The sequence below is a fragment of the Galeopterus variegatus genome, unplaced genomic scaffold (genome assembly GCF_000696425.1).
Source record: "Galeopterus variegatus unplaced genomic scaffold, G_variegatus-3.0.2 Scaffold203, whole genome shotgun sequence".
NCBI classification, from domain to species: Eukaryota; Metazoa; Chordata; class Mammalia; order Dermoptera; family Cynocephalidae; genus Galeopterus; species Galeopterus variegatus.
In genome coordinates, this window is record NW_007726314.1 from 81,299 (window position 1) to 108,621 (window position 27,323).

The 27,323-nt window shown below is 58.0% G+C and overlaps 2 protein-coding genes across 2 annotated transcripts in view; both read right to left on the reverse strand.

The window, feature by feature from the left end:
* Nucleotides 1-374: 374 nt before the first annotated feature.
* Nucleotides 375-716, reverse strand: UCN2 (urocortin 2). Its single transcript, XM_008565734.1, has one exon. It carries the CDS (start codon nt 714-716, stop codon nt 375-377), a length of 342 nt encoding a protein of 113 aa, XP_008563956.1.
* A 1,024-nt stretch (nt 717-1,740) lies between these two features.
* Nucleotides 1,741-27,323, reverse strand: part of COL7A1 (collagen, type VII, alpha 1) — a 32,857-nt gene continuing 7,274 nt past the window's right edge. Inside the window, exons 18-118 of the mRNA XM_008565735.1 lie at nt 26,740-26,865; nt 26,493-26,639; nt 26,113-26,235; nt 25,577-25,723; nt 25,193-25,327; nt 24,963-25,109; nt 24,746-24,882; nt 24,338-24,464; nt 24,106-24,252; nt 23,852-24,018; nt 23,718-23,753; nt 23,608-23,634; nt 23,470-23,514; nt 23,335-23,397; nt 22,807-22,896; nt 22,678-22,713; nt 22,499-22,534; nt 22,249-22,320; nt 22,090-22,167; nt 21,818-21,844; nt 21,684-21,737; nt 21,487-21,549; nt 21,324-21,383; nt 21,167-21,202; nt 20,918-20,962; nt 20,803-20,838; nt 20,386-20,430; nt 20,257-20,292; nt 20,104-20,139; nt 19,703-19,735; nt 19,477-19,530; nt 19,341-19,400; nt 19,211-19,246; nt 19,023-19,103; nt 18,889-18,924; nt 18,658-18,702; nt 18,395-18,466; nt 18,127-18,171; nt 17,840-17,866; nt 17,611-17,640; nt 17,398-17,478; nt 17,288-17,323; nt 17,176-17,211; nt 17,006-17,086; nt 16,238-16,273; nt 15,803-15,865; nt 15,672-15,716; nt 14,612-14,647; nt 14,503-14,538; nt 14,303-14,398; nt 14,149-14,184; nt 14,024-14,059; nt 13,871-13,918; nt 13,490-13,525; nt 13,243-13,365; nt 12,959-13,159; nt 12,826-12,861; nt 12,692-12,745; nt 12,441-12,509; nt 12,320-12,364; nt 12,135-12,197; nt 11,900-11,944; nt 11,528-11,563; nt 11,365-11,400; nt 11,171-11,215; nt 10,961-10,993; nt 10,815-10,877; nt 10,656-10,691; nt 10,495-10,575; nt 10,305-10,373; nt 10,127-10,162; nt 10,007-10,048; nt 9,798-9,842; nt 9,663-9,707; nt 8,915-8,950; nt 8,772-8,831; nt 8,528-8,635; nt 8,308-8,379; nt 8,114-8,149; nt 7,926-7,985; nt 7,758-7,802; nt 7,517-7,552; nt 7,371-7,406; nt 7,237-7,293; nt 7,037-7,108; nt 6,439-6,510; nt 6,173-6,208; nt 5,753-5,833; nt 5,500-5,553; nt 5,373-5,426; nt 5,236-5,298; nt 4,805-4,867; nt 4,585-4,701; nt 4,323-4,400; nt 4,172-4,225; nt 3,945-3,993; nt 3,298-3,330; nt 3,071-3,157; nt 2,771-2,863; nt 2,440-2,637; nt 1,741-2,088 (exon numbers count right to left, since the gene is read on the reverse strand). Of these exons, the coding sequence (XP_008563957.1) occupies nt 2,072-2,088; nt 2,440-2,637; nt 2,771-2,863; nt 3,071-3,157; nt 3,298-3,330; nt 3,945-3,993; nt 4,172-4,225; nt 4,323-4,400; nt 4,585-4,701; nt 4,805-4,867; nt 5,236-5,298; nt 5,373-5,426; nt 5,500-5,553; nt 5,753-5,833; nt 6,173-6,208; nt 6,439-6,510; nt 7,037-7,108; nt 7,237-7,293; nt 7,371-7,406; nt 7,517-7,552; nt 7,758-7,802; nt 7,926-7,985; nt 8,114-8,149; nt 8,308-8,379; nt 8,528-8,635; nt 8,772-8,831; nt 8,915-8,950; nt 9,663-9,707; nt 9,798-9,842; nt 10,007-10,048; nt 10,127-10,162; nt 10,305-10,373; nt 10,495-10,575; nt 10,656-10,691; nt 10,815-10,877; nt 10,961-10,993; nt 11,171-11,215; nt 11,365-11,400; nt 11,528-11,563; nt 11,900-11,944; nt 12,135-12,197; nt 12,320-12,364; nt 12,441-12,509; nt 12,692-12,745; nt 12,826-12,861; nt 12,959-13,159; nt 13,243-13,365; nt 13,490-13,525; nt 13,871-13,918; nt 14,024-14,059; nt 14,149-14,184; nt 14,303-14,398; nt 14,503-14,538; nt 14,612-14,647; nt 15,672-15,716; nt 15,803-15,865; nt 16,238-16,273; nt 17,006-17,086; nt 17,176-17,211; nt 17,288-17,323; nt 17,398-17,478; nt 17,611-17,640; nt 17,840-17,866; nt 18,127-18,171; nt 18,395-18,466; nt 18,658-18,702; nt 18,889-18,924; nt 19,023-19,103; nt 19,211-19,246; nt 19,341-19,400; nt 19,477-19,530; nt 19,703-19,735; nt 20,104-20,139; nt 20,257-20,292; nt 20,386-20,430; nt 20,803-20,838; nt 20,918-20,962; nt 21,167-21,202; nt 21,324-21,383; nt 21,487-21,549; nt 21,684-21,737; nt 21,818-21,844; nt 22,090-22,167; nt 22,249-22,320; nt 22,499-22,534; nt 22,678-22,713; nt 22,807-22,896; nt 23,335-23,397; nt 23,470-23,514; nt 23,608-23,634; nt 23,718-23,753; nt 23,852-24,018; nt 24,106-24,252; nt 24,338-24,464; nt 24,746-24,882; nt 24,963-25,109; nt 25,193-25,327; nt 25,577-25,723; nt 26,113-26,235; nt 26,493-26,639; nt 26,740-26,865 (6,515 nt within the window). The 3' untranslated portion in view covers nt 1,741-2,071. The remainder of the gene's footprint in view (nt 2,089-2,439; nt 2,638-2,770; nt 2,864-3,070; nt 3,158-3,297; nt 3,331-3,944; nt 3,994-4,171; nt 4,226-4,322; nt 4,401-4,584; nt 4,702-4,804; nt 4,868-5,235; nt 5,299-5,372; nt 5,427-5,499; nt 5,554-5,752; nt 5,834-6,172; nt 6,209-6,438; nt 6,511-7,036; nt 7,109-7,236; nt 7,294-7,370; nt 7,407-7,516; nt 7,553-7,757; nt 7,803-7,925; nt 7,986-8,113; nt 8,150-8,307; nt 8,380-8,527; nt 8,636-8,771; nt 8,832-8,914; nt 8,951-9,662; nt 9,708-9,797; nt 9,843-10,006; nt 10,049-10,126; nt 10,163-10,304; nt 10,374-10,494; nt 10,576-10,655; nt 10,692-10,814; nt 10,878-10,960; nt 10,994-11,170; nt 11,216-11,364; nt 11,401-11,527; nt 11,564-11,899; nt 11,945-12,134; nt 12,198-12,319; nt 12,365-12,440; nt 12,510-12,691; nt 12,746-12,825; nt 12,862-12,958; nt 13,160-13,242; nt 13,366-13,489; nt 13,526-13,870; nt 13,919-14,023; nt 14,060-14,148; nt 14,185-14,302; nt 14,399-14,502; nt 14,539-14,611; nt 14,648-15,671; nt 15,717-15,802; nt 15,866-16,237; nt 16,274-17,005; nt 17,087-17,175; nt 17,212-17,287; nt 17,324-17,397; nt 17,479-17,610; nt 17,641-17,839; nt 17,867-18,126; nt 18,172-18,394; nt 18,467-18,657; nt 18,703-18,888; nt 18,925-19,022; nt 19,104-19,210; nt 19,247-19,340; nt 19,401-19,476; nt 19,531-19,702; nt 19,736-20,103; nt 20,140-20,256; nt 20,293-20,385; nt 20,431-20,802; nt 20,839-20,917; nt 20,963-21,166; nt 21,203-21,323; nt 21,384-21,486; nt 21,550-21,683; nt 21,738-21,817; nt 21,845-22,089; nt 22,168-22,248; nt 22,321-22,498; nt 22,535-22,677; nt 22,714-22,806; nt 22,897-23,334; nt 23,398-23,469; nt 23,515-23,607; nt 23,635-23,717; nt 23,754-23,851; nt 24,019-24,105; nt 24,253-24,337; nt 24,465-24,745; nt 24,883-24,962; nt 25,110-25,192; nt 25,328-25,576; nt 25,724-26,112; nt 26,236-26,492; nt 26,640-26,739; nt 26,866-27,323) is intronic.

Here is a 27,323-nt window from a genome sequence, read left to right on the forward strand (position 1 = left end):
AGTAACATGATGGTGACCACATGTGGCAGTGTCCAGTTGCTCTGTGACTGTGGGGCACCCAGACATGGCAAAGCTCTTCTACTAAGTGACCTACATGATAGTGTCCAAGTTGTCAGACATATTGTAAGTCTGTGGAGCACACAGGCATGGCAAGACTTCACATGGCAGTGACCTGACATAGCAGCGTCCAGGCTGTCCAGACACACCGTGACTCTGTTGGTTACTCAGATGTGATATGACACCACATGGCAGTGGCCCCATATGGTGATGTCCAGATGCACTCTGTCCAGATGTAGTACTGTCCAACTCTTCTGCTGCCATCCAGGTCTTCCTGTCCAGGGTGGCTCCATCATTGTGACCCCCTCCCCTCAGGCTCAGCGGCGGCCAACATGCGCCAGGATGCGGGCGTTGGCAGCGGCCTGCTCCCTGGCAGCCTTGGTCCGGGCCTGCTCCAGTAAGATCTGCAGGAGGCCGATGGGGACATCCAGCGAGAGGGTGATGCGCGGGCCAAGGTGGGGGCCGGGGCTGGGGTAGCCCCAGGCAGCTGAGGGGCCCGTGGTGGTAGCTGAGGAGCTCTCCAAGGCCACAGGGCAGGGAGTGGTCTGGGGAGAGGTCTGAGGGAGGAGCCGGAAGGCTGGGACAGGGGTTGCCGGGACAACCAGGACCCTGCCCAACATCAGGACCATCAGCACCAGCAGAGCCCACCTGGTCATCATGTGGTCAGGCTGTGAGGAGAAAACAGGCTCAGAACAAGGGCTCTGGTCAACTACGCTTCATGGCCAAGAAACAGATGGCAAGAGCAGAGAAACAGAGGGAGAGACCAAGAGAGATTAGAGGGTCCAGGCTGGGATAGAGACAGAGACAGGGGAAGAAACAAGAAGAGAGCCAGAACGAGACAGAGAAAATCAAGACACGGCCAGACAGAGAAGAAGGCCAGCGAGCTACAAAGACGGAGGAAGAGAATGAGAAAGACAAAGGTAAAGAGACAAAGAAACCAAGTGACAAAGAGAGACAGAGAGAGATGAGAGACAGGTAGGAGGGGAGAGAGGGGGGAGAGGAAAAAGATGAACAAGGTGGAGGTAGAGCAAAACAGAGGGAGTCTAGAAGACAGAGACAGAAAGAGATAGACACTGTCCAGAGATAGGCAGCATGATAGAAACAAAGATTCAGAGACAGAAACATAGGACAAAGGAGAGGCTGAGGTGCTATGCAAGAGAGCTTGTAGCTGATCCAGGAAAGAGAAGAGCAGGAGTGGGGGGTCCTGGAGGCAGAGAAGCAGCCAGAGACCCCAGAGGCCCCAGGCCCAGAAACCTCCACTAACCCAAACCCCAGGTCCGCTCAACTCCTAAGACCCTCCCATCCCAACCCGACTCCAGTCTTACCGCTACCAGCCTCCTCTGGGGGTAAGTTGGGGCTGCCGTGGCTGCCTGGGGCTGGCAATGCTGTCCTGTGGTCTGACCCTCTACCCCACTTCAGGGCCCATTTATCTTCCTTAGTCCCCTGGGGTGGGAGCTGGGCATGTTTCCTGGCATGAGGCAGCCCCCACCTATGACTCATCCCCTCCTGGGGGGCAGTGAGGACACACGCTATCTGCTCCTTTCTGGGGATTCATTGGGGACTAAGGATCACAGGACAGTGACCAGGGCTGGGCAGAAGGACTCTGTACTCAGATGGGATAGTCCTGATCTCCCAGGGAAAACCTACCACCGACACCCCATATCCCAAATAGTCACAACAGGAGCCTTTTACAACAGCAGCTTTAATGCCCCCAGAATCAGCACCATGTCATCACAGGCTTGGGTCAAAGGGCGGGTCAGACGCCAGTCACATCCGCTCACTGCCCACAGCCACCCCCCATTGTGAGTCATCTGCCGGGCAGGCAGGAGCCACAATGGGGGTTTGTCCACAGGGGGGAAGACTAGACCCACGGGACCAAGTCACTGAAATAACGGACACACACACACACACTCATGTGCACACGGGCCTCTAGCACCAAGGGGAGGGACGGCAGGGTTCTGGTGAGACCCCGACTCCTCCAGGGAACGCTGAACTTCAGCTCATCATATGGGCCTCAGCTCTGGGCAGCACCTGCGGTGGGGGGACAGGTTGGAAACTGGCATCAGCCCTCTGCCCTTCTTACCCAACATGTAAGCCACAGAGAGACACAGCAAAGGCACCCATGCGGAGTGAGCTGAGGCCACTGCAGGAAGGGGGTTCTGACCTCAGAGAGGGATCCATACTTAGGTCTTTAAAGGAGGGAACATGGAGTGGGATCACAGCTCCACAGCTGGGGTTCTGTACTTAGTTCTCTGGTCTGAGGGTCTTTCCCAGGTCCCCCCGCCTTTGATCTAGGACCCTGACCCAAGGACTTCTCACCCAGGACCCGATCTGGACAGGCTCAGTACCCAGTCACCTGTGTGGGTAGGGAGTAGGCCATACCTGTTCCCTGGCTCTGGACCACCCGGGGTGGGCAGCGGCGTTCACAGGCCTCACGGGTCCCAAAACGGTTGGCGTTCCCTCCGCAGCCACCATAGACAAAGGGGTGACAGGCCTCCATGCTGCCTGGCACAACCCGATGGTACCAGCGCAGGGTATAAGCAGTACAGGAGCCCTCATCCAGTGGCAGGGAACAGGGGTCTGGGGCCAATGGTGGTCAGGTCAGCAGTAGTGGCGGGAATCAGAGAGGAACTAGGGGTCAGCGAGAGGTCAACAGGGATCAGCTCTGCCTGCCACTACCCGAATCGCTCTGGGCCCAGCGCCCCATTCTCACCACCACTATCCCGAGGAGCCTCAGGATCCTGGTACTCCTCCACGGAATACTCAGAGTATTCAGAGAACTCGTCGTCCTCAGGGGGCACCCGGCCTGCAGGCAGAGTGGGCAGTGCTGTGAGCAGGGTGGCTGCTGGCCCTGGCACGGGGCGGGCAGCACCGATCTCCCCGTGTGTGCACCGAGTGTTCATACATGAGCCCTGCATGTGGTATTATATACGTGGCATGTGCCGTGCATTCACGAGCACCCATGCATGTGTCCATGCTTCACACACACGCCCCATGTGTCAGCTGTCCTCACCTTCCTCCTCTATGTGAGAGACCCGGAGCACAGGCACGGGGTGGAGCTGGGGGCCAGCGGTGTCTGCAGCATAACTAGGGAGGGGTCCTGGAGCAAAAAGCAGGGGGCACAGGGCCCTGGGGTCATCATGAGCAGCCACCCCAGCCAACCCCCTGCTGAGAGGACCCAGGTGATAGGAAGGGCAGGGCCCAGGGTAAAGAAAGTTCTGGGAACAGAAAACTACTCACGTGATCCAGATGCAATAAACTGGCCTTGGCAGGCTGGAGGGGACAGAGGGGCAGAGAGAGACAATGACAGAGACAGCAAGACACAGACAGAGAAAGAAGGGAAGATGGAGAGAGACACACACACACAGTGGGGTAGAGATATACGGAGAAAACAGCAGGAGAGAGAAGGTGGGAGGTAGACAGAGAGGAGAGAGAGAGGAAGAAAGGCAGAGGAGAATAAACAAAGGAGAGGACAGAAGTTGGGAACAGGCCGACAAAGGGCAAGAGACAGAGGGACAGACAGAGATAGACAGAAACAGGCAGACATGGAGATAGCAGGAAATCAGTTGCAGACACAGAGAGATGGGAAGAGACAGCACTTCATTCTGATGCCCCTCGGGGTCATCACAGCCCCCCCTGGGTCCCTGTCAGACCCTGTAGGACCAGCCCTGCTCCCACCTTCATCCCCTCCACACATGGCCATGCTGGGCATCCACTGGGGAAAGTGCTGTCAGCATGTATGTCCTGCAGCATGCGTGTCCTGTGTATCCACCCATCTCCACCCATCTCCTTGACCGCTTGCCCCCATAAGTTCTGGGGAGCTGCCTAGAGGTGCTCGGGTAGAGGGGAGATGGGACCCAGGAGGTTCCAGGCTGGGCCCTACTCACCGCAATGCTGACTCATCTCCTGACGCACAAAGCCCCGAATGTCATCCTCCTGGGAGCACAAGACCACAAGGACCATGAAGAACCCACAGAAAGGACAAAGAGCACATAATGCAGGGATCATGAAGGGATAGCATCACTTCAGGGGCCCAGGGCCCAGGGCCCAGGGGGTTAGGGTGTTGGGTGCAGGAGGCAAGGTCCCACCCCCCACTTCCCCAGCCCACACTCACTGTCAGGGCAGCTTCTCCCTTCTCACCACGGGGGCCAGGAGGCCCTGGCCGCCCCTATGTGCAACGGATGAGACAAGGCTGTGACCTCCGGTCTCAGAGACTCCAGAGGTCACCCCAATCTCTTATCCCAAGCCCAGGAATCCCCACTTACTTGTTCCCCTCTCTCGCCGGGGGTCCCAGGGGCTCCAGGGGCACCCACCACTCTCTCTCCAGGGGGACCTCGCTCACCCTGTCAGAAACAAGAACCAAGTGAGCAGGATCAGAGGCAATGGGGGTCACAAGCCAGGCAAGTTGTGACCACAGCTTCAGAGGTTGGGCAGGGAGATTGGGGGATGGGTTGCAGGGTCAGAAGTAAGCAAAGTTGGAAGAGTAGGGAGGTTCAGGGGTCAGGAGTCAGAGTTGGGGCTCCTTACCTTCTGGCCCTGAAGTCCTTCAGGGCCTTTGGGGCCAACACTCCCAGGTGGCCCTGGAGGACCACTTGAGCCATCATTGCCCCTGGGACCTGGGAAGCCCCCAATTCCCGGGGGCCCCTGGAGAGAGATAGGACAGGGTCAGTGATCAGATCCCCCAAAGATGGCTCCACTCCCAAAGAGCATACTCTCCTTAATTCACCATAACTTTGACTCGACTTACCCGCTCCCCTTTCTCGCCCTGGTCACCCTTGGGTCCTGTCTGCCCATCAAAGCCTCGGTCACCCTAGGAATAGAAGAAGTATGAGAGATCCTCTGCCCTGACCTCCCTCAGCTCCTGAACACCCCTGAACTCCCACAAGCCCCCGCCCCAATGCCCACAAACTTCCATGACCCGAGCACCTGTGATCCTACCGGCCATGATCCCCATGGCGCCAATCCCACTGTAACCCCACTGCCCTACCTCCCATCCTTTCATCCTAACTCTCCCCTGTGACCCCCAACCCACCCTGACACTTCAATACCAGCCTCATTCCATCCCCCAATGTCCCAACATTCCGCACCTTCCTTGACTCTAAACCACCACGACCCTACCCTGATGTTCCCTGCCCCATCCTGACCCCCGATCATGCCCATTGTCAAGAGATCCTGTACCTTGGGACCAATCAGGCCCTCCTTGCCAGGGGCCCCCGACTGGCCCGGCACACCAGGCTCCCCCTGGAGAAAAGAAGACATAAGCTTGGCCTTGGCCCACCCGTCCCCTCCTCATTCTGGGTGTGCCCCATACTCGCCATCTCTCCTTTGCGTCCGGATAGCCCAGGGCGGCCGGGGAGACCAGCTTCTCCCTGCAGACATCAGGTAGAGGGGTCAGCCTTAGGCCCCTGGCCCGTAGTCCCCACACCCCCATCACCTCTGTACCTTGTCTCCCTTCTCTCCATCAAGGCCACAGGCTCCCTTCATCCCCCGTTCTCCCTGGGGGAGAAAAGCAGATGAAAAAGCAACTTCCAGACACCTGACCCCTTGACCCAGAAACCAACTTTGCAAACTGGCCTCAGACACTCCAACTTCCAACTTCACATTCAGTCCTGGATACCCCAACATCTGACCCCATGCTCCTCACCATCCAACATCAGGCCTTCCTGACTGGAAAAAAAACCCATCTACTTCCTACCTTGAGGCCCCGGGGGCCCATGAAACCAGCATCTCCTTTGTCTCCTCGGATACCAGGTGCTCCATCCTTTCCTGGGGATCCCTAGTGGGGAGAGGGGTCAATGTGAGGTCAGGGGAGGTCAGTGAGGGATCAAAGGGCATCACCCTGAATAGTAGGCAGGGAACACCATGAGGTGAGAGGCACCACTGCAGGCCAGAGCACTGGAAGGGCAGGGTTTGCCATGGGGCGAGAGTCACCATGGGCCATCATAGGGAGTTACCATCATAGAGAGTTACCGTGGAGGTGGGAGCCTCTGGGCAACATGAGGACACCATGAGAGCACTGGTCACTATAAGTTGAAGCTATACATGGGCAGGACCATCACGGGGATGGGGGTCCTGTGGGGATAGGGGGGTTCCTGTGGGAGCACAGGCATCTTACCGGGTCACCAGGTATCCCTGCAGCACCAGGCTCACCCTGTGGGAAACACAGGTTGGGGGGAGCATTCAGTGTGATTGTCCCGTATGCTGGCCTACCTACTGCGTGTGCAGCCACTCAGACATGCAGGGCCCAGGCTCACACGGATCCCATGTGAACACACATGGCCAACAGTGAGGGAGCCAGAAACCCCCCAACACTCAGGGACACCTGGAGAAAGGTGTGTGTGATGCGAGAGGCTCTGGACCTGTGCCCATAGCAGGGCTTGCCTTGGGTCCCGTGAGTCCACGTGTTCCCGGATACCCGACCGAGCCCTTGTCACCAGGCTCTCCCTTGGTGCCCTGTGGGAGTGACCAGGAGAGGAACACAATCAGGACCAGACCAGGCTGGGGCTTGGAGTATGACTGGAACCCACCAGCTGGGCAGAGCTCCTCAGTGTCATTCCCACCGACCATCCCAGTGGCCCATCTCTTCTGGCCCACGCCATAGCAGGGAGAGCTGGGGCTATGGCCCAGGAGTGGCTCATTTCTCACCTCAGGACGCCCAGACTCTTGCCCCTCCCTTATACCACTGGGCCCCTAATCCCATCTGGGGCACCCCTAACACCCAAGGAACCCCTTCCTGTCACCATGGGGCCCCTCATAGAGCTGAAGTCCACAGAGCTCCCCTCCTGACCTCACATCGAGGCCCTTCAACCTTCCCTAGAGCTCCTATCCTCTCAGCCATGCTACAGTCTTTACAAACTACAGAACCCCCCAACCTCCAGAAAGTCCCCCTCCTGCTCTCCTCTCCGGCCCTCGCAGATCCTCTACGGAACCCCCACGGTCCACTGGACCCACATAGAGTACGCCACCCTCTTCCCTGTACCTTGTCGCCAGGGTTTCCAATGTCTCCTCGAGGTCCTTTGTCACCATCTATGCCCCGAGGCCCTCGTTCACCCTGGGTCAGAGGTTGGAGGTCCATCACCCTCTGGGAGTTTGAGCTCTTAGATCCCCTAGGCCAGCCCCACAGGAACCCTTCCCACACCCAAGGGAGACCCAGTCTGCCTAGGAACCACACCCACTCACCATGTCTCCCTTGGCACCCTGTGGCCCTGGAGGCCCCACAATTATGGCTGAGTCACCCTGAGGGGGCAGGGAGCAGTCAGAAGAGTGGAGCACCCTAGTCCCCTACCCCTGCCCTCCCCCAATCCCACACTCACCTTATCACCCTTTAGCCCTGCAGTTCCAATGTCACCCTATTGGGCAGAAGAGTGTGAGTTCACCCAAACTGGGGAGCCCCCAGTCTTGAATTACAGATCCATCTCCACCCCCACTCACCCCAGTGACCTTTTCTCCACATTCTTACCTTTTCCCCACGCTCTCCCCGGCTGCCCGGGGGCCCCTGTGGGAGAAAAGATGACAGAGCTAAAGGAACGTGGGGGCAGTGAGGGACCAAGGGGGAGCCGGGGGAGTAGGGAACCAGAGAGGACCAGAAAAAGAGGTCAAGAGAGTAGACAAGGAGGACCAGAGGGCTGGGGAGGACCACAGTGTCCCAAAGGCACAGAGGACAAAAGTCACACCACTGGTGCTTCTCCAAGCGGACCCACCATAAGTCCTCGCGGTCCCTCCTGGCCCGGGCGGCCATCTTCACCCTGGACGGTGACATTAGGTTAATTGACTCAGAGTTTGGAAATCAGAGGCAAGAGCTGTGATGAGGGGAGCCCTGATGTGGCTCCCCGGCAGTGGGCGCTGGCCATGGAGCAGGACATACGTACCCGGACACCTGGCTCCCCACGCTCGCCTCGGGACCCGGGCAGCCCCACTCCAGGGTCTCCCTGGAGATCAAGAGGACATCGGGGATAAATGAGGGGAATCAGTGGGAGACAGAGGGTCATGGGAGGTCAGTGGAGGTTGGAAGGGGTGACAGGCACAGGAGAGAGCCAGCAGCATTTGTCCCATTTACCTTGTCTCCCTTGAGTCCAGAGGCCCCAGATGCTCCCTGTAGGTCAGAGTAAGGTGAGAGTCCTGTGGCTCTCAAAGCACCCCCCACACACCCAGCCCCCTAGTGTGGTATCATCCCCATCATTAGTCCTCAACGTGGACAGACACCAACACAAAGGGAATCAAACGCACAGGAAACTGGGTACTTCTACTTACCACTGACCCTGGTGGTCCAGGTGGCCCCAAGGGGCCTGGGGCTCCTTCTCTCCCTGGAGGGCCTGCCAGACCCTACCCGAAAAATAGGGCAAGGGAGGCAGAGAGTGACTTGGGATCCATCTTCCCCCTCTGCCCCCCAAGACTGGGAGCCCCCAAGGCAGAGCCCGGGTGCCCTTCCTCCTCACCCACCACCGGATTCAGAGGTCTTGAAGCCCCTCACCCGTTCTCCGCTGGGACCCGGCTGACCCATCTCTCCTCGAGGGCCTGTCTGACCAGGGAACCCAACAATACCAGGCGCACCGGGGAGGCCGGAGGGGCCCAGGTCTCCCTGAAATAGAGAGCAAATGGAGGAGTGGTCACTGCGGGACCCCTTCTTAGGACTAGCCCCAGATTCCCTCTTCCTCCCACCTCCACCGGTCATCCTGCCTGCTGCCCCCACCACTAGTGATGCAGCATTGGCTTACCTTCATGCCTACAGGGCCAGCTGGCCCAGGGGGACCCTGGACCCCGACTCCTGGGTCACCCTTTGAGAGAAAGAAGGGTCAGATCAGGCTCAGGGAGTCTCAGGACCATGACCCCCAGCAGGGACCCTTCCAGGTACATGTACCTTTTGACCTTTGAGTCCTGGAGCCCCTTTCTGACCCTAAAAAAAGCAAACAGCATCTGAGAGGGTAGAAACATGAACATAAAGCTTAGATATGGCCCAAAAATATTCCCTGGGGAGCTTAGCTGTGGTCACAAACACATGGGAACTCAGACGTGTGACCAAGGATTGGCTCTGAGAGCTCAGACATGACTACGGATTTGTGAAGGCACAAACAGAGGGAAGCCCAGATGTGACCACAGATAGGTGGAATTCAGGCATGACCACAGGCACATGGAGCTCACACATGAGCACAGACATTCAAGACCACAGATGTGAGCGTGGATACATGGGAGCTCTCACAGGAATGCCAGGATATGTCCGCCCGTTGTCGGGGAGCTTAGATGTGCCCACAGACATGAACTCAGACAGACGGGGGCGGGGGGGAGGATTATAAACACATAACCAAGGAGAGGACCACCAAAACTCAAATGTGTCCTGAGACCTGGGAGGTCAGACAGGGCACACACACACGTGCTCAGACAAAGTGAAGAACAGATAACCAAGGACAGGCACACGGAAACTAAGATGGCACCCCCAAGCCCTTGGAAGCCAAGAGCATGTGCCCCCGATGCGCTCCAAGGAGCAGGCTCCTGAATGCTGGAACATGCAGCCAGATTCAGTGATTCAGACGCGCACAGGCCCAAGAATGGTCCCTATGTCCACAATCACACACCAGCCTGGTTTGAACTTGCCCAGACCCCAGACTCACATCTTCCCCGGGGTCTCCAGGCTCCCCTGCACGGCCCGCTTCACCCTGCACAGATAGAGGTGGTGACAGGGTCTGGCCACCTGGCCTTTCCTCTCTCTGCCCAATGCTCAGGCCCAGGGGCCAGGCCCACCTCACCTTCTCGCCCCGTGGCCCTGGCAGTCCTCGGTCACCTTTGGCTCCCTGGAGAGACAAAGGTCAGGAGGCAACACGGGCATCAGTCACAGACAGATGAGACTCAAGGAAGGAGTCATGAGGCCAGGGGTCAAATGTGGGGCATATTATAAAAGTTGAGGGTCAAGAGAGTGCACAAATTATGGGTCACCTGTCAGAAATTCCACACTCACCGGCTCACCCACCAGGTCTCCAGCAAGGCCTCCAGGGGCTCCCTGATGAGGGAGAGGTGTCAGTGGAATTCCTTGGCCCCCACCATTTGGCCTCTCCTCCCAGGCCTCCCACACACTCACCTTCTCTCCCTTTGCTCCAGGGGGCCCAACCATAGCCTGTGGGGAAAGCCTAGTGAGTGGTCTGGCTTCCTCCTCCTCCCTGCCCCCACCCTGCCATCCCAATGGGATTGGGAAAGTAAGGCATGGGGATGAGGCAGAGGAGTTAGTGCAGGGTGTGGAGGTCAGGGTCAAAGATCACCTGTCCAGGGGCCCCCATGGGTCCAGGTTCTCCTTTGGGTCCAGCAGGGCCAGGCAGACCTGGTGACCCCTATGGCAGAGAAGCGTGAGGAACTCAGTGCCTCTCCACCCCCGGCCACTGCTGCCCCACTCCTATAGTCCAGGCACACACTGGGCACAGAGCCCCCAGCAAGCCCCCCCAGAATACATACTGGCACACCAGGGCCTCCTCTTTCTCCTTCTTTTCCATTGGCACCATCACGACCTGGGGCTCCTGGCTTTCCTGTCTCCCCCTGAGAGGGAGAAGCTCTGTCAGGGACCTGCTTGCTGAGCCCTGACCCCGGGAGCCCAACCCCTGACCCCTAGGACTCACCACTTGTCCGGGCAAACCTGGTGACCCCTGCGGACCCTGATGGGGAATAAGTCAAATGTGAGGGTGACATGGGGCAAGGGACAAAGGAGGACATGGAAGAACATGAGACCTAAGGACAGGAAAAAGGTGTCCCTGAAGAGGCCACAGGGACTCACTCACCACAAGGCCTGAAGGGCCAGGGGGCCCAGGAAGTCCCACAGCTCCAGTAGGTCCAGGTAGACCCTGGAGAAAGAAAAAGTTCGAGGCAGTGCCAACCCCACCTGGTTGTCTCCTGATGCCCCTAATCCATGAGCTGAGCCACTCACCCGTCCTGGGGGTCCTGTCTCTCCAGGCTCTCCCTACAAAGGACCCATAGAACACATGAGCAGAGCCTACATAGAGGGGGTTCCTGGGGCTCAGACTCACTGCAGGGAATGACATCCCAAGAAGTTGGCAGATGCTGCCCTGGGTGTGGACATGGCTCAAAAGAGCCTCCTCCTCCTCCCATCCAGGTACTCCCACACGCATATACTCACCTTCAGGCCAGAAGGTCCCTGGGGTCCCGCAGGGCCAGCGAGACCCTAAAGTGTCAAGGGCAGGGGACAGAGGTCAGCATTATCTGCCTGGGCTCAGGGATTAACACAGGACAAAGCCTGGTTCATCAGGTGTGACCGACGCCCATCTCATTCCTCCTGGACCCCAACTAGGTAGTGCTCCCCTTGTCACTCACCGGGGCACCGGGCGGTCCAGGGTCTCCATGGCCACCCTGTTGGAGAGAAAAAGTCTGATGAGGGGAAGCCAGCCCTACGCCACCAGAAAAACTGAGGCAGGACTACTCATTGGGGTTGGGCACAGGATGGGGACTGGAGAGGTGAGGATTCTCAAGTACTCACTGCTGGGCCAGGCACCCCCCTCGGACCCTGTAGACCCTGCACAGAGAAGAAGATGATCAGCCTCAATGTGGGCCTCATTTGGGCCTGTTCCCGCCCTCTGAAGGTCTTTGCCTTGGGGGACCACTTCCACGCCCCACCCCTCCCAGGCACAGATCACCATGTATCCATGGGCTACCCCTCAGGGATAGTACACACGGGCCTGCACATACACATACACACAGACATGCACACAGCAAGCCTTTCACAGACATTGTGCCCCTGAACCCACACCTGGGCATGAAGGCACAACCCCCACGAGTAATACATGCACATAGAGCAACCAGACAGCAGAGGTTCCAGAGCCTAGGCCAGGCCAGTCCCACCACCACTCACCGGCTTCCCTTCAGGCCCAGCCACACCACGCTCTCCTGGTAGACCCTGGAGAGAACAGATTTAAGGCCACATGCCCTTGTCCCCTGATCCCAGCTTTCCCTCACCCACCATCCCCTAGACAGCAGAGGCACGACCCAGACAGGCCCAGGTAGTGCAGGCTCCAGCCCTGCACTTCAGACAACACATGTAAAAGCTCTGTTCTTGCACATGTGTGGCCCATGGGGCAAGGACTCACCGGGCTGCCATCGGGACCCCTCTGTCCGGGTTCTCCCCTGTCTCCCTTGATCCCTGGCACACCCTGCAAGCAGAGTGTTCTGCCCTGAGCCCCCAATCCCTGTCATGTGCCACGTACATATGCATGCCACCTCGGTATGCCCCCATAGAGGAGGGGGAAATATATGAGGGGGCAGGAGGCCTCACCCTGTCTCCTTTGGAGCCTCGTTCGCCATCACTGCCTGGCTCCCCCTATGGGAATGAGATGTTAAGGCAGGCCCTGGTGCCATGACAGGGGGTGGCCCCCAGGCTGATCCCACACACCGACCTTAACGCCCTTGAGTCCTGGGGGTCCTTGTTCTCCAGAGAGTCCAGGACTTGGCTCATCCACAGCCACCTACCATCACAAGGTCACAGGGGAGAAATATGGCTGTCACAGAGGCATGGAGCAGTCATCACAGATCACAGGATCACAGAGGGTTATGGGGTCAGAGATACCACATGGAATTTGTGGGGCCCAAGCTAAGGGTGGCATCTAGGTTACCAGTCACAGGCCTAGGGCAGGTCTGGAGTGATCACCTTGGGGCCAGGGGGTCCGGGGGGTCCAGGAAGGCCAGGAGGGCCATCTCTGCCCTGCAGAAAGAAAAAAATGGGGTGGCTGCCCCAGAATAGACTCAGGCAGCCCCTGCCCCATGGAGCCCATCCCAGATCACCTGTTCTCCCCGTTCTCCTTTCTCTCCCCGTTCTCCCTGAAATGCAAATAGTAGTGTGAGGACTATGTCCACAGGGAGTCCAACCCCTCCTGATTCCACTTCCCTGGCTCTCCCAGCCAGCGCCCAGGCTCACCCTCTCTCCTGGTCTTCCTGCCTCCCCCACACTCCCAGCCTGGCCTGGGAGCCCAGGAATACCAGGCTTTCCAGGCTCCCCAGCAAGGCCAGGAGGTCCAGGGGAACCCCTCTCCCCAAGGGCCAGGCCAGGTGGCCCCTGAGGGCCAGGGTCTCCACGATCTCCCTTCAGCCCACGTTCTCCAGGAAAGCCGATGGGGCCCTGGAGGAGCAGAAGAGTGAATGATGATGGCTGTACAACCACACCCTCCATGGGCCACATACCACTGAGAAGCCACCACTCACCTCCTTGCCTGGGGGGCCTCGCTCGCCCTGGTCCCCCTTGGGGCCACGACGCCGTTCAGGCACAGGCAGGAAACTGCCAGAGCTCTCATCCCAGGTCTCCACAATCTCACGCAGAGCAGACGTCTGAGGGACAGCAAGGGGTCAGAGAAGCAGGAACCATACTGCCACCAATCCTCTGGCCCATGTGGGCACTACTTGTCCCATGGGGCCCCCACTGGCCACTACCCCCAGCCTCTAAACAACCTACCTTGATGCCAACAGATTCCAGCAACCGCTCCACATTCTGGGGACACAAAGTTGGGTGAGGGGCTGCCCACTAAGAAGCCGCCCCTGTCTCCTGCCCCATACTGCCCCCAGAAAGAGCCTCCAGACCCTCTTCCCCAGGCCTCTTGCCCAGAGTACCCTTTAACTCTTGGTTGAAGCCTGGCTGCAGGCCATTGGGAGCCTCTCCCTGGCATGTCCCCATTGCCCAGGTTCCCTTGAGTGCAGGCTACAGGCACCTCAATGGGGCAAGGGACCAAGCACACAGTACAGAACCTGTGGAGACTCATGGCAAGAAGGGGATGGAGAGGTGGCCCCCATAGGCATGCAAAAAAGAGTCAAGGGCCAGGTCCCAAGGCTGACTCACCGCCACGGTCCCAGGTTCTCCTCTCAGGCCACGCTCTCCAGGGAGGCCCTGGAGAGGTCAAGAGACAAGCTGCTAGGACCCAGCTTGTGGGCATGTGTGTGCATGTGTGGGTACTATGGCTGCCTGGGCATGTGAAAGAGGTGAGGGCCTCACCTGTTCACCTTTGGATCCAGTCTCCCCACGGTCACCCTGAGAGAAAAGAATGATCAGGTAGGGGAACTGTCCCCCTACCCTGGTCAGCCCCTCACCATATCCCCATCCAACACATGCATACTCACCTTGAGGCCCATATTTCCTGGGGCACCAGGAAAACCCTGAGATATGAAAGAATACAAAGGGGTCACACAGGATCATGGCATCCCAGGAGGGTATTCCATGAAAACATAATGGCCTCTATTGCTCCCAAGTCCCAGAACTACCCTGGACACTCACCTGGCCAGGAGGGCCAACCTGCCCCTGGAGGCCTGGAGGGCCCTGGAGTCCAGGGCTACCGGGAACTCCACGCTCACCCTTGGGGCCTTCCTGACCCTGTGGAGAATGAAGCCAGCATCAGGACTCTGAGACCCCAGAAAAGACATATCTTGCAGGGTCAGGGCCAGGGGCCAAAGGGTGCAGAAGACTCCAGCACTCACTTCTCTCCCAGGGGCGCCTGGATCTCCCCTCTCTCCCTAAGGAAGACAAGTGTGCTTAAGACACAGCCCCAATCTGAGGCCAGGGAAGACCCCAGGTGAGGGGCTTTACCTTTCTCCCATCTTCTCCAGGGTCCCCAGGTTCTCCCTGTGGGCAGAGGACTCACATCAGTCCAAATGTTCACCGGTGTCTGGCTGAAAGACAGTGTCTTGGCAGATTCAGATGACTATGACTGTATGTCTGCATATGTAGCTCCATGGCTCTGTGTGTCTTGGAACATGGCCTGTGACCATCTGGGTGAGCTGCTGCATGTCTAGGGATAAGCCTGCACAGGCCTGCTTACCTCCGCATGTAACTGCACATTTCCCCGTCTCTGGCCCTCTAGATGCAACTCCACATCTATGTGTCTCTCGGTGGGTGAGTGTCCATGTGTCCTGGGTGGGTGCATACATATGTGTGTCTTGGCATGCACACCCAGGAGCCTGTGTGTCCTGTAGGCAACTGTATGTGTCAGTCTGTGTACATACCTTGGCCCATGTCTGCGTATGTGCATGGGCTTATACATGTATACACAGGTCCCCAGTGCCTTAAGAACTGTGTGTCTTGGCATCTGTCTGCAAGTCGTGTGTATCTTAATGTGCATGACCATATATGTGTGGGTCACTGTGGATATAAATGCATGTGTCAGCATGTCCCAATACATGTCACATGTCAGAACCATGGATGTGTGTCTCACCATGTCTTAACACAGGTCCACATGTAGTCATGGGTCCATATCTTAGCACATACCTGAGTCTGGGTGGAAGTGTCTGGGTATCAACATGTCTCCACATGTCCCTGAATGTGGTTTCATGCCAATGTGTCTGTGTCTCTTGACCTGTGTCTATGGCTCTTCGCCTGTACCTGTGGCCATGGGTTATCTCAGCATGTGTTGGCCCATCCAGGCACAAGTTGGCATATCACCTAATTCACAATGTGTCTGGGAGGCTGCCTGTGTGTGCACATAGAACTGTGTTTCTGTATGTATCTGTATATCTGGGCTAGGTATGCAGGCGTTGGCACATGTCTACATGTGTCTGCACATGTGCCCCATGTATCCACAGATCTGGGCTGTGTTCAAGTGCTGGTGTTTCTCAGCAGGTTTCACTGTGATTGCTCTGGACACACTCACATTTTTCCCATTCAAGCCAGGTTTGCCATCCTCGCCTGCCTTTCCCTGTGGGAAGAGATCATTGGTCAGATGTGAGGGCTGGGACAAGAGTAGTAAGGGGGCAAAAGGGTGGCATGAAAGCCTGGACTCACCACTGCCCCAGGGGGGCCAGGGGGACCAGGGGGACCTTGCTCTCCTCGGAGACCTGGAAGCCCCTGGAAAAAGTTTTTGTTAGGATTGAGAGGGTCTCTGAGATATCCCATGGGGCATACCCCATAGACTGGGAGAACCCCATTAAGATCTTCCTCTATTGTAGACCACCAAGATTGCGAGGTCCCATTGAGATTTCCTGAGGCACAGATCCCAAGGGTAGAACCCCCAGAATATGGGGGGCCTATTAAGACCCCCAAGGTGAAGACAGAAAGGGGGGCTCTACTAAAACCTGTCTGCCAGGGACTAAGACCCCTCCCAAAGACAGGGCTGGACCAACTCCCCATACTCTTGCTGATGCCATGACTATGATGACCTGGCTGAAGCTTACACTGGACCCCAAAGCTGCCCTCCACCCCAGAATCCCCTCCACTTACATCTCTCCCTGGGTCCCCGGCTTTGCCAGCAGCACCCTGAGGAGAGACTCAAAGTCATGGAGTTCGTCGTGGCCATAGAGTCAGGGGCATTGCCCACTGACACGGCCACTAGTTCCCAAGGCCTAGTGAACCCGAGGCCTGCAAGGGCAGTAGCATGCCCCACCCAGGCAGGGTTCTGGAAGAAGATGCAGGTAACACATCTGGCCCTAGAGTTTGTCAGGGCCAAGACCACTGTAGTGGATTGAATTATGTCCCCCCAAAACTCACTGAACCTTAATTGTGTCCCCCAAGCTTTATGTATTAGAAACTTAGTCCCCACTGTGACTGTTAAGAGGGTGGGAAATCCTATTATGGTAATTGAAGGGTGGAGCTTTAAAGAGGTGATTAAATTGTAGGACCCTGCCATAGTGAATGGGTTAAAAATGTGGTCAAGGGCGTGGTTCTGAGGGCATTAAAAGGAGAGGAGAGTCTGTCTGCTCTCTCTCTGCTATCTCTGCTCCACCATTTCTGCAGTAGGATACCCTGCCATCACTGAAGTCACCACCAAAGAAAGCCTTCACCAGATGTGTTCCCTGGACGTTGGACTTCCTAGCCTCTGACACTGTAAGCAATAAATTTTGTTTTCTTTATAAATCACCCAGTTCTGTGTACTTGGTTATAAGCAACATAAGTGGACTAATATGACCACCCAGATAAGGCTGCGGTCCAAGGCCTTCATGTGAAGGAGTAAGGAATGGGGATGACCAGGCAGCAACTACCATGACTTACATGCAGACCAGCGGGGCCAGCAGCTCCTGGTTTCCCATCCAGCCCACTCCGGCCATCCAGCCCAGGGGGGCCCCGGTCGCCCTGACAAAAACAGAGTGGTCACAGGCCTCGAAGGCTCTGATGGATCTGGGAGTCCATGCTCACATCCTGAAAACCCCCACACCTCTCACCTTTTCTCCTGTTGGGCCTCGGACACCTGGGTCCCCCTGGAGGGAACAAGGTCAGTTAAGAGGTGAGGGCAAGATGGGGACTTAGACTGATAGGGCAAAGTACATCACTAACCTGCGGGCCTGGGGGCCCCCGAAGCCCGTCAATGCCCTGAGGGTGGGGGAGGAAGAAATCAGAGCAGGCTTTCCCAGGCCCTACCTCCCCACAGGCCCAATCACACTCACCCTCTCTCCAGGGACTCCAGGGAGACCGGGGTCACCCTTGGGTCCTCGAGGGCCCTCCTGTCCACGGTCCCCAGGCTCTCCCTGTGGCAGAAACAAGCACGCTGAGGGAACAGCCCTTTAGCCACAAGGCATGCCCGAAGCAGAGCCTGTCACAAGGGGCACCAGGATCCTTTCCTGGACTCACGGCTTCACTCCACCCCCAAGCCCCGATACCTTCTCTCTGGCTCCAAGGCCCATGTCCACCTGTGGGGGGAATGACCAGTGAGAAGAAGTGAGGTTGGTGTGGGGGGACGGGGTCAGTGAAGGGCTACAGGGATCAGTGGAGGTATCGGAGGGCAGTGGGGAAAATGGGAGTCAGTGGAAGGGATGAGGGAACACAGTATGGAGCCAACAGGGGCAGGTGAGGGAGATGGCAGAGGAACATCCCCAACTCAAGCCTTACCAACCGTCCAGGGGGGCCTGGGGGACCCTGGGAAAAGAAATGGTTATAGTCAACAGGAGGCCCAAGGTCCCAGGGCATGGCTCAGGTTTGCCCCAGGCTCAGTGCTGCCTCCAAATTCCCTGTGGCACCCCAATGCCAAGCCCCAGAGGGCAGGCCAGGCCTGGGGACGGCCATCAGTGCTCCCTACCTTGACCTCTAGGCCCCTTGTGTGGACATCGACCACAGCACTGGTGGCAGCACTACAGAAATCTCCACCCTACTGAGCCCGGAATGCCAGCACTACTCACCGGCTCCCCACGGTCACCCTTGGGTCCAGATGGTCCAGGGCTGCCCTGCAGAAAGCCAGGGTGTCAGGGTCATTCAGGGTAGGCAGCGGTTTGGGGGAGATTTGGAAGCACCATGAGAACTCATGGGGATCCTGGTGTCCTTTGCGGGGGTTGTGATGAAGGGGTCACAGGAAATGAGAATTGGGAGGGTGCAGCATTGCAAGGTTGGGGTTGCAGGATCAGGGGCTGGAAACTGGATGGTTGGGGGATTGAGGTTGATGGGACTCACGTTTCGACCGTCCTCTCCAGGATCTCCTTGGTCGCCCTTCTCACCCACAGGTCCCCGAGCTCCAGGTGCTCCCTGAGAAGAGCAGCTGGTTTGAGACAGGCCATCCCAGCATTTTGCAGGTTCCCCTGTGAGCCCCTATACTGATCCTGGTTCCCCAAGCCTCCCTCCAGAGTTTCCTGCCACTCTTTCCCGCTCGAAGTTCCTCATCACCTTCATGCCCACCTCCTCCATCACCCCCCTTACTTCTCCCTGTCAAAACTCACCCGAAGACCACGTTCGCCTGGTTTTCCAGGCAAACCTGGGTCACCCTGGTGATGAAGAGAAAAGTCACTTTGTGCAGGTGAGTTGGGATCTAACTCAGCAAGTAGGGGCAGAGGAGGGCCTGGGCACCAGATGGATAGGAGGCAGGGGTTTGGACCTGGTGGAGCCCCCAGCCCATTGGGATCACAGTTCAAGGGTAAAGGACCAGAAACCACAATGCGGAGGAGTCTCACCGGGGGACCCTCGTCACCTTTCTCTCCAACTTCACCCTGTGAGACAGGAGACAGCCATGGTCCCAAGACCCCAGCAATGCTGGCAACATCCCTCCTCCCCTCCCTCCAGGACTCTCCCAACTCCAGCCTCTTACATCTCGACCTCGGGGTCCAATAGGTCCTGGGGGGCCAGGCCTCCCAGGGTCTCCCTTCTCTCCAGGAGGCCCTGAATCACCCTGAGGAGGAGGCAAGAGTGAGGTGATACAGGATGCATGCAACAGGCAGCCCTCGAGGGGAGGTAACCCCTGAAACATTGAAGTTACCCAAGGTCACAGGTACTCACCGGGAGTCCTGCTCTGCCAGTGAGGCCAATGGGACCCTGACGGTCATAACAGGGGAACAGGATTTAGTCAGGGTTCCCAGGCTCCACCTCATCTTCCTCTGTCACACTCCCCATCCCCACATTTACTCACCCGGTCTCCAGGGTCCCCCTTGGGGCCAGGGTCTCCAGGAAGAACCAAGCCGGGTGGACCCTGTGGGTGGAAAGATCAGAAGTCAGGATGGCACAACCTTCGCCTGCCCCACCCTCTAAACATTCCCTTCACTCACCTGTTCCCCTTTGACTCCAACAGCTCCTCTGGGCCCAGCAGGCCCCACATCTCCCTGGAGATGACAAAGACCATCAGTGCTAGCTCCAGGTTCCAGGTACCCCTACAACCCAGCAATCATGCCACACGCTTGTGACCTCCAGGGGCCTCCCGACAGGCCCAGAGAACAGGACCTGTGACCTTGACCTTAGCCTGTAATAACCTCCCCTGGCCCACACCAGATTTACCTTCTCTCCTTTGGCTCCAGCACCATCAGTTCCCTAAAAACAAAGAGGACAGACACAGCTTGGCCCCACCTGGGGAACATAGAACCAAAGTCTTGATTGGGATAGGGGTTATGTAGAACTGGAAGTCACAGAGCTCAGTCTCTGCCCAGAGGTCACAAGGTCACCACTGGGAGCACAGTAGGGGTTACACAAAACAGGTTGACACAAAGCTCATGACCTGTATGGCGGTCATGGGTCACAGAATAACATCCAAGAGTCTGGAGGAAGGTTATAGCACAAGGAGACTCTGAGCCTGCCCAGGGTCCCAGGGTTGTGCAGTCACACAGCCCAAACAGTGGTTTATAGGTGGGTCACTGCTCAAGCCTGTACTGGGCTCAGAGGCCCATCCTCCCTTCACTCACCACCACTGCAGGGTCCCCAGGGCGACCAGGCTCCCCCTGTGGAGAGAGGATAGGGCAGGCATGGGTCAGAGGCCCACCTAGGAACCAAGGTCCCAGTGTCTCACCTGCTACATCCCCGGGACCAGGGAATATGGCCCCCAGCCCATGACCCACCTTCTCTCCTCGGCGGCCAGTGGGTCCTGGTGGCCCCTATATGTGGAGAAAGTGTGAACCCAGGAGGAGAGGAGGAGGGAGGAACACATGAAAGCCCCACTCCTGGTCCCATCACAGTCACAGACTCACTTCAGGACCCTCGGCTCCAGGACGTCCAGCAACCCCTGGCAGCCCCTGAAGAGGAACAGAAGTGCTGCTCCAGGTGGCGAGGGCAGGGGGATTATGGGCAAACCAGGGCAAGAGGCTGGGGGTGGGAGCTAGACAGCGGCCAAGGAAGACTGGGATTTAGGTCGGCAGGGATCAAACTTGGCAGCAGGACAGAGACCAACCAGGTCAGTGAAAGTCAAGATCAGTTCAGCAAGGTCAGAAAGTTAAAAGCTGGGTCCCTGGCGCTGACAGTTAGAGCCTGCAGCAGCAGGGGTTAGGAGGTCATGTGAGAAGTGGTGAAGGGGCAGGGGCAGTGGGAGTCAAGGGCAAGAAGTCAGAACCAGGAGGGGGCACAGAGCCCAGGTCAGCTGGCACTGGCATTGGGGTCAGTGGGCTTACCTGGGGCCCTACTAGGCCAGGGGGTCCACGTTCGCCCTGATGGAACAGAAGAGGTCAGAGCTGAGTCTGGCCCCAGATCCTCCAGTGCCCTGAGAGCCACCCAGGCTGCATTTACCTTCTCTCCAGTCTCACCCAGGGGCCCCGTCAGTCCTCGGTCACCCTGAGGAGAGAGAAGTTAGAAGAGGGGCCCTGACCATCAACCCCCAGACAAGGTGTCTCAAACTCTAACCCCCACCCCAACACACACACATCCCAAAACCACAACCTGGAAAGAACTCTTCTCTCCTGATCTTCCAGCCTCCCTCAGCACTGTAGGGGTCCCAGAGTACTACCTCTCACATCTGACCCCCCAGCTGGTACTCACTTTGGGGCCAATGGCTCCAGGAGATCCCCGTAGGCCCTGGAAGGGATGAATTTGGGGGTTCAGAGATTTGGGTTTGGACAGAAGAATGGAATAGCAATTGATGGCTGAGGGTGGGGGCTGGAGCTGTGCCCACCATATTCAGAATCCCTACACTCACCCGCTCACCCGGGATCCCAGGTTGTCCTGGGAGGCCTGGGGCTCCATCCACACAGTCACCCTGAAGGAGAAACACATAGGTAGGAAGACCCAGGAGAAGTGTGGCCCCCCAGCACCCAGCCTCCCACCCCAGAAATGAGACACCCAGATATCAAGTTTTGTACCTTTTCTCCTTTCTCTCCAGAGGGGCCGATTGGGCCTTGGGGTCCAGGGCTTCCAGGAAGACCCTAGAAGGAGATGAGTAAAAATGTGAGCCAAGAACTGTTAAGCCCAGCACCCAACCACTGCCCCAGCAGAATCTTTAGTCCCTCTACCCACATCCCTGAGCAGGTTCCCCAGCAGAGCCTCGAGGACCCCTTACCGGCAGCCCAGGCTCCCCAGGAGCAGTGCCACCATTGCCTGGTCCAGGCGGACCCTGGGAGAGAACAGCAGGTCAGGGATTGGCTGGAGAATCAGACTCCAAGCCACCCCCAGCATACCTTGTGCCTCACTTACCCGTTCCCCACGATCACCTTTGTCACCCTGGAAGACAGATCATGACCACATGACCCTGGGCCATACCTCTCTCCCCAAGATACCAGGACGGATAAAGATCATGGGATCAAAATGAATTACTAGGATCATGGGGGGACTGAGGAGTCATTGGGGGGGGTCAAAGGGCCACATGGGCTTAGAGCAACCAGTAGGAGTTGGGTGGATTCGAATGGGGTCACCAGATCTCTGAGTCACATGGAGGTTGTGAGACCATATGGGGATCATACTGTCACCTTCACAGGTATTCCAGGAATCCCTGGGGGACCACGGGGTCCTGGGTCCCCCAATGGGCCACGAGGTCCAGGGGGACCCTGATGGAGGACACAAAGCATAAGGTGCAATCCTACAGACCCCACTTTTGCCTCACTTGTGTCACATACCCTGGCACTTACCGAAGGTCCAGGGTCCCCTTTCTGTCCAGGAAGCCCTCGTCCCTCTCCTCCAATGACTTGCCCAGGTTGCCCCTGCAGGGGCAGAGAGCAGTGGGCAGGATTCACGATATGAGAGTCTTGAGGTGGAAGAAGCCCCTAGAGGTGCCCCAGCTCCTTCTTACAACACCTTAGGCCCTGCACAGGGTCTGGCCTGGGCCACCCCTGCTCCTCCCTGGGACATCCTGGACCCATCCCTTCCCTCTTCACCTACCGGCTCCCCCTTCGGGCCTCGAGGCCCTCGTTCTCCCTGAGGACAAAACAGAGCAGAGAGTGGTGCTTGGGCCCAGGCAAGTCTCAGGGTGGCCCCCACTGCCCCACCGCCCAGGCTCCCCACCCTGTAGAAAGAACCACAGGAAGATGCTGGGAGAACAAAGAAAGGAAGGCACATACTGGTTCCCCACGAGGGCCAGGCCACCCTGGAGAGCCCTGAAAATGGAGGCCAGAGTCAGAAGAATCAGAATCACCCACCCTCTCAAACAAAATGTCCCACCAAGACCTGCAAGGGCAAGGCTAGCTCACCTTTGGGCCAGGAGTGCCAGGGGCCCCAGGGGTCCCAGGAGTCCCAGGTCGGCCAGGGCTGCCTGCAGGCCCATCTGCTCCAGGGAAGCCCTAAGGAGGCAAAGAGGTCAGGGCAGGAAGGGACCCTCCCCCAGTGCCCTCATTTGCTGGAGGAGCCCCACTCCATCACCCAGGGTCTCCTCACCCTACAGGTCCCCAGATGTTGTCAAAAGTAGAATAGTGGGACAGCAAACTGGCCCCTCAGAGCTAAATGCAGCCCAATCCCAGGCATCAGGGCAGTGATGAGGCAGAGGCCCTTCCCTGACTCTGGGACTTAGGACTGCCACCCAGGCTCCGCAGGGCATTGCAAAGCCCCATTGGCCCCTCTACTTCAAAGCCTCCCCCAAAGTCTCTAGTGTAGTTTACCATCTCTACTTAGGCTCTTAGGAGTACCCTGTGAGTCTAATTCTGCTTCTTCCTTCTGTCTTCTAGGCCCTGAGAAAACTTTGAGCAGTGCCTTAGAGGAACCTCAATGGTCTCCACACTCACCTGCTCACCCTTTGCAATGGTACTTCCAGGGGGCCCTTGGGGGCCTGGAGCACCGGTCCTGCCCTGAGAGAAAAGAGCAGGTAAGGAGGTGCTAAGCCAGTCAGGCCACAGGGACAAGTGCGGGGAGGAACTCACCGGGAGGCCAGGGGGGCCAGGAGGCCCAGCTTGTCCTCTCAGGCCCTAGGAAGAGTGACAAGTGAGCCCTGTTCTGCCAACCTCCCCCTTCCCCACTGCTGCCCAACCCATTCTCCACCCCCCAGCAGAGCCACTCACCATCTCTCCAGGTTCCCCCTTCTGGCCCTGGGGAAAGACATGTCAGATGAAGGTCAGAGTGGCTATCCCCTGGTAGGGCCTCGCCCACCCTCTCGACCCTGGACATTTACCTTTGGACAATGCACTGAGCAAGGCTCTGGCCGTGGCTGTGGGCACAAGATCTCTTTGAGGCCGCGCAGTTCTACCAAGAACCCCCAGACTCCCTCTTCTCCACCATCTATTCCCCCAGAGGCCTTTTCCAAACCTGCGTGGCTGACTGACACAGGACTACTGCCAGGCCACTGGCTGCCCGGTCCAGGCTTGGACCATCATCCACGGCGAAGAAGGTCTGTACAGGGTCCATGCCCGGCACCAAGCGACGCAGTTGCTCTGGGTCCGCACCCACCAAGCCCAACATCACCACATTGAGCCCTGAGGAGGGGTCCAGCATCCTGAATGACAACCCTGCTGGGGCCACCCCTGTTCCCAGGCTCTATCTCCATCAGCCCTACTCCTTACCAGCAGCTTGGGCCTCACGGATGGGGCTGAATATGTCACCTCTCAAGGGCTCATCCACTAGCAGAACCATCACCCCTGGCACGTGTGGGCGACGCCCAGGAGCATCTGGTGCCAACAGGTATCTGTGAGCTGTGACCACAGCCGCACCTAGAAGGAAGGACATGTCAGAACCCTAGGGTACCAAGCTCCCAAAGGGGAAGCCCCAGGAATCCATGCCCACTGCTGTCCTCACCCAGGTTGTTCCCACTTGGGTCCATGTAGGGGATGTCACGGATCTTCTGCAAGATGATGCCAAGGTCATGGGAGCTATTCAGTGGGAACAGTGGGGAGGGCCGGTGACTGTAGGACAGCAGGCCAACCTGGGGTGGGGGAAGAGACAGAGCCTGGGAGAATGACAGAGCAAGGACAGAGGCACATAGAGCCCAGAGAAACATAGAGATATGGGGATGTGACTAAGCCTGCGATATTTATTAGGGGGTCAACCATGACAGCAGGATAGGGGGCCAACCAGCAGGAAAGAAGACCTGGAGCCTGGGGGAGAGCTAGGAGAAAGGCTGAACCTATGGCGGGGCAGTGACACGGTAGCTGGTGTGGAGCCTGGGGTAGAGAGGTAGGGTTCTGGCTGCCTCTACTGCCAAACCTGGGCTGCCTGTGGCCCAAGAGGCCCAAGTGCAGACACCAGACGCTCCAGGACCCGCCTCACAGCCTCTGCACGATGAGCATTGTCTCGAGTGGTATGCAGCAGGAACACCACATCCACCAGGCCACGAGGACACACTGAAGGAAGGGGGCATAGTTACTGAAGCAATCGACCCATCTAGCAGCCCCCTTGGCCGCTCCTACTGTGCCCACCATACCTGGGTTCTGTGTGACAGAGGCCTCAGGACCCGGCACACCCCCCCGGACAGGTGTCAAGGAGAAGATATAAGAGATGCCAGGCTCTAGCCCTGTCACCCGCTGAGAGCTCGAGATCCCTGGAAGTGTCTGGGGGGCTGCGGGCACTTCTGCAGAGGACAGAACTCGGTGAAACCAGGCCTTTCATGAAGCCCCAATTGCCAGCCCACCCCAACCCCGGTCTCCGCCTCACCCTGGCCAAGGCCACTGAGTGGCCGCCAGGATAGGATGTAACTGGATGCCCCGGACACCGGGGTCCAGGCCAGAGTCACTGAGTCGATCGAGGTGTCCACTACACGTAATTCAGTGCTTGGGACACGAGGTGTCTCTGAAGGAGGAATAAAAGATCAGGGATCAGAGGCTGTGTCCTGAGAATCCAGAGGGGAGAGATCGGAGATCCTGGGGTGGGTTCATCTTAGTTAAGTGTCATGGGAAGTCACGCTGGGATCACCTCAGGGTCACGGTGGCGGGGGGGGGCTACAGGACGGGTCACTCAGGGCCTGGAGTGCAGGAAATCAGGGTGGGTCACCAGTGCAGGGAGGATCACACCAAGGCGGGGTGGGCCTTCTGGGCTCACCAGTTTGCGCAGTCACTTCCATGGGTGGCCCTTCTCCAGCCGGTTCCAGGACGCTCAGCCACAGGTGGTACAGTGTCGCTGGCTCCAGCCCCTCCAGGTTGTAGCTACTGACCTCGGGTCCCAAGACCCGGGACTGTTCCTGACCACCTGGGGCAGGCACGAAGGTGGGGGCCGGGAGCATGTGGGGGGGCGCTACCTACCGGCATTAATGGGCCCGCCCACCTCACTAGCCCCCTACCTTACTGACTGGTGACCCCAACCACCTCACTGACTGACTCTGCTAACCGGGTCCTCCCTCCTGATTGATGTTCCTCATTCTCAATGACCCTGCCCACTTTACTGAAACTGCCCGACTTACCCTCAATGACCTCATTGACCCCACCCACCTCATTGGTTAATCCCACCTACTGTCCCTGACCCCTCAAGACTCCCAATAACAGACCCCGTCCACCCTCACTCACCCCGCCTACCTCTCTGACTCCGCCCACAGCCCCACCCCCCTTGATCCCTAACCTCCTACCGGAGGCACCTCTCACCCTCAGGTCGCCAACGCAGACGGAAGCCACGTGCCCCGGGCACTGGCTCCCATCGCAGCCTCAGCGAATTCTCTCCCCGCTGCACTACGCGAAGGGTCGCGAGAGCTGGTGGTGCCTCAGGCGCTTGAGAGAAAGAGCGAAAATCAGGAAGGCTCCGCCCCCACTGGCCTCTGAGCCAATCCGAGACCAACCCTGGAACACGCACCTCCCTCAATCAGCCCCTCTGCCTATCCCAGGCTGCATCCTTCCCCTCCTCTCAGACCCCGCCCCCACAGGCTCATTATCAATCCCTGGTCCCTTTCCCAGCCCCGAGCAAAGCCCCGCCCCCCAATAGTTCAAGCCACCAATCCAAGTCTCGCTCCAGCCCAATCTCCGCCTACGCGTGGTGACGACAATAGAGACAGGTGCGCCCTCTCGGTCCCCCACAAGCGCAGTCACTCGCACGGAATAGCTGACTCCACCTTCGAGACCCCGGATCTCTGCAGAATCTGTGTTTCCTGGCAGCATCTGCTGTCTTGTGGGGCCACCTGGCCAAGTGAGCAGAAAGCAACCGTCAGGGATGGTGGTGGCTGACCAAAGGAAGCAATCCCAGCCAGAAAGGACAAGGGCAGGGTCAGGGAGCCACACCTTCACTCCGGCCCCAAGACAGTCTGTAGGCTGTGGCTCCAGTGACCCCTACCCAGGTGACCCGCAGAACATCGCTGGAAGCATTGAGTATCTGCAGCTTTGACACACTGCCCACAGGTTCAGGGGCTGGGGACAGAGGCAAGATAAGGGGTCAGGGACCACTGGGTGTCTGGCAGAGAACAGGGTGGCAGCGCAGGCAGGGTTAATGCAGGGGAAGTTTGAAGGTTTGTGTGAAGTTAGTGTGGACAGGTTAGTGTGACAGTCAATGTTGGCAGCCCTGAGAGGGAGGAGGTCAGTGCCTTGGAGTTGGCAGCACGGGGCAGCCAGGAGGTCTCTGTGGGTGAACACTTAGTCAGTGTAAGGCGGATGAGTGTGGACAGGGCAATCTCTGAGCAGCGATGGAGTGGGCAGCTAGAGGAGTCAAGAATACACAGCATGGGCCGGCCTGGTGGCGCACTGGATAGTGCGCCGCTTGGGAAGTGCGGCGGCGCTCCCGCCCGAGGGTTCGGATCCCACATACAGACCGGTTCCCGCTCACTGGCTGAGCGAGGCGCGGGAGCAACACCGAGGGTTGCAATCCCGTT

Coding starts and splice junctions, on each gene's coding strand:
- UCN2 (XM_008565734.1), bottom strand. CDS start 716: ATGATGACCAGGTGGGCTCTGCTGGTGCTGATGGTCCTGATGTTGGGC.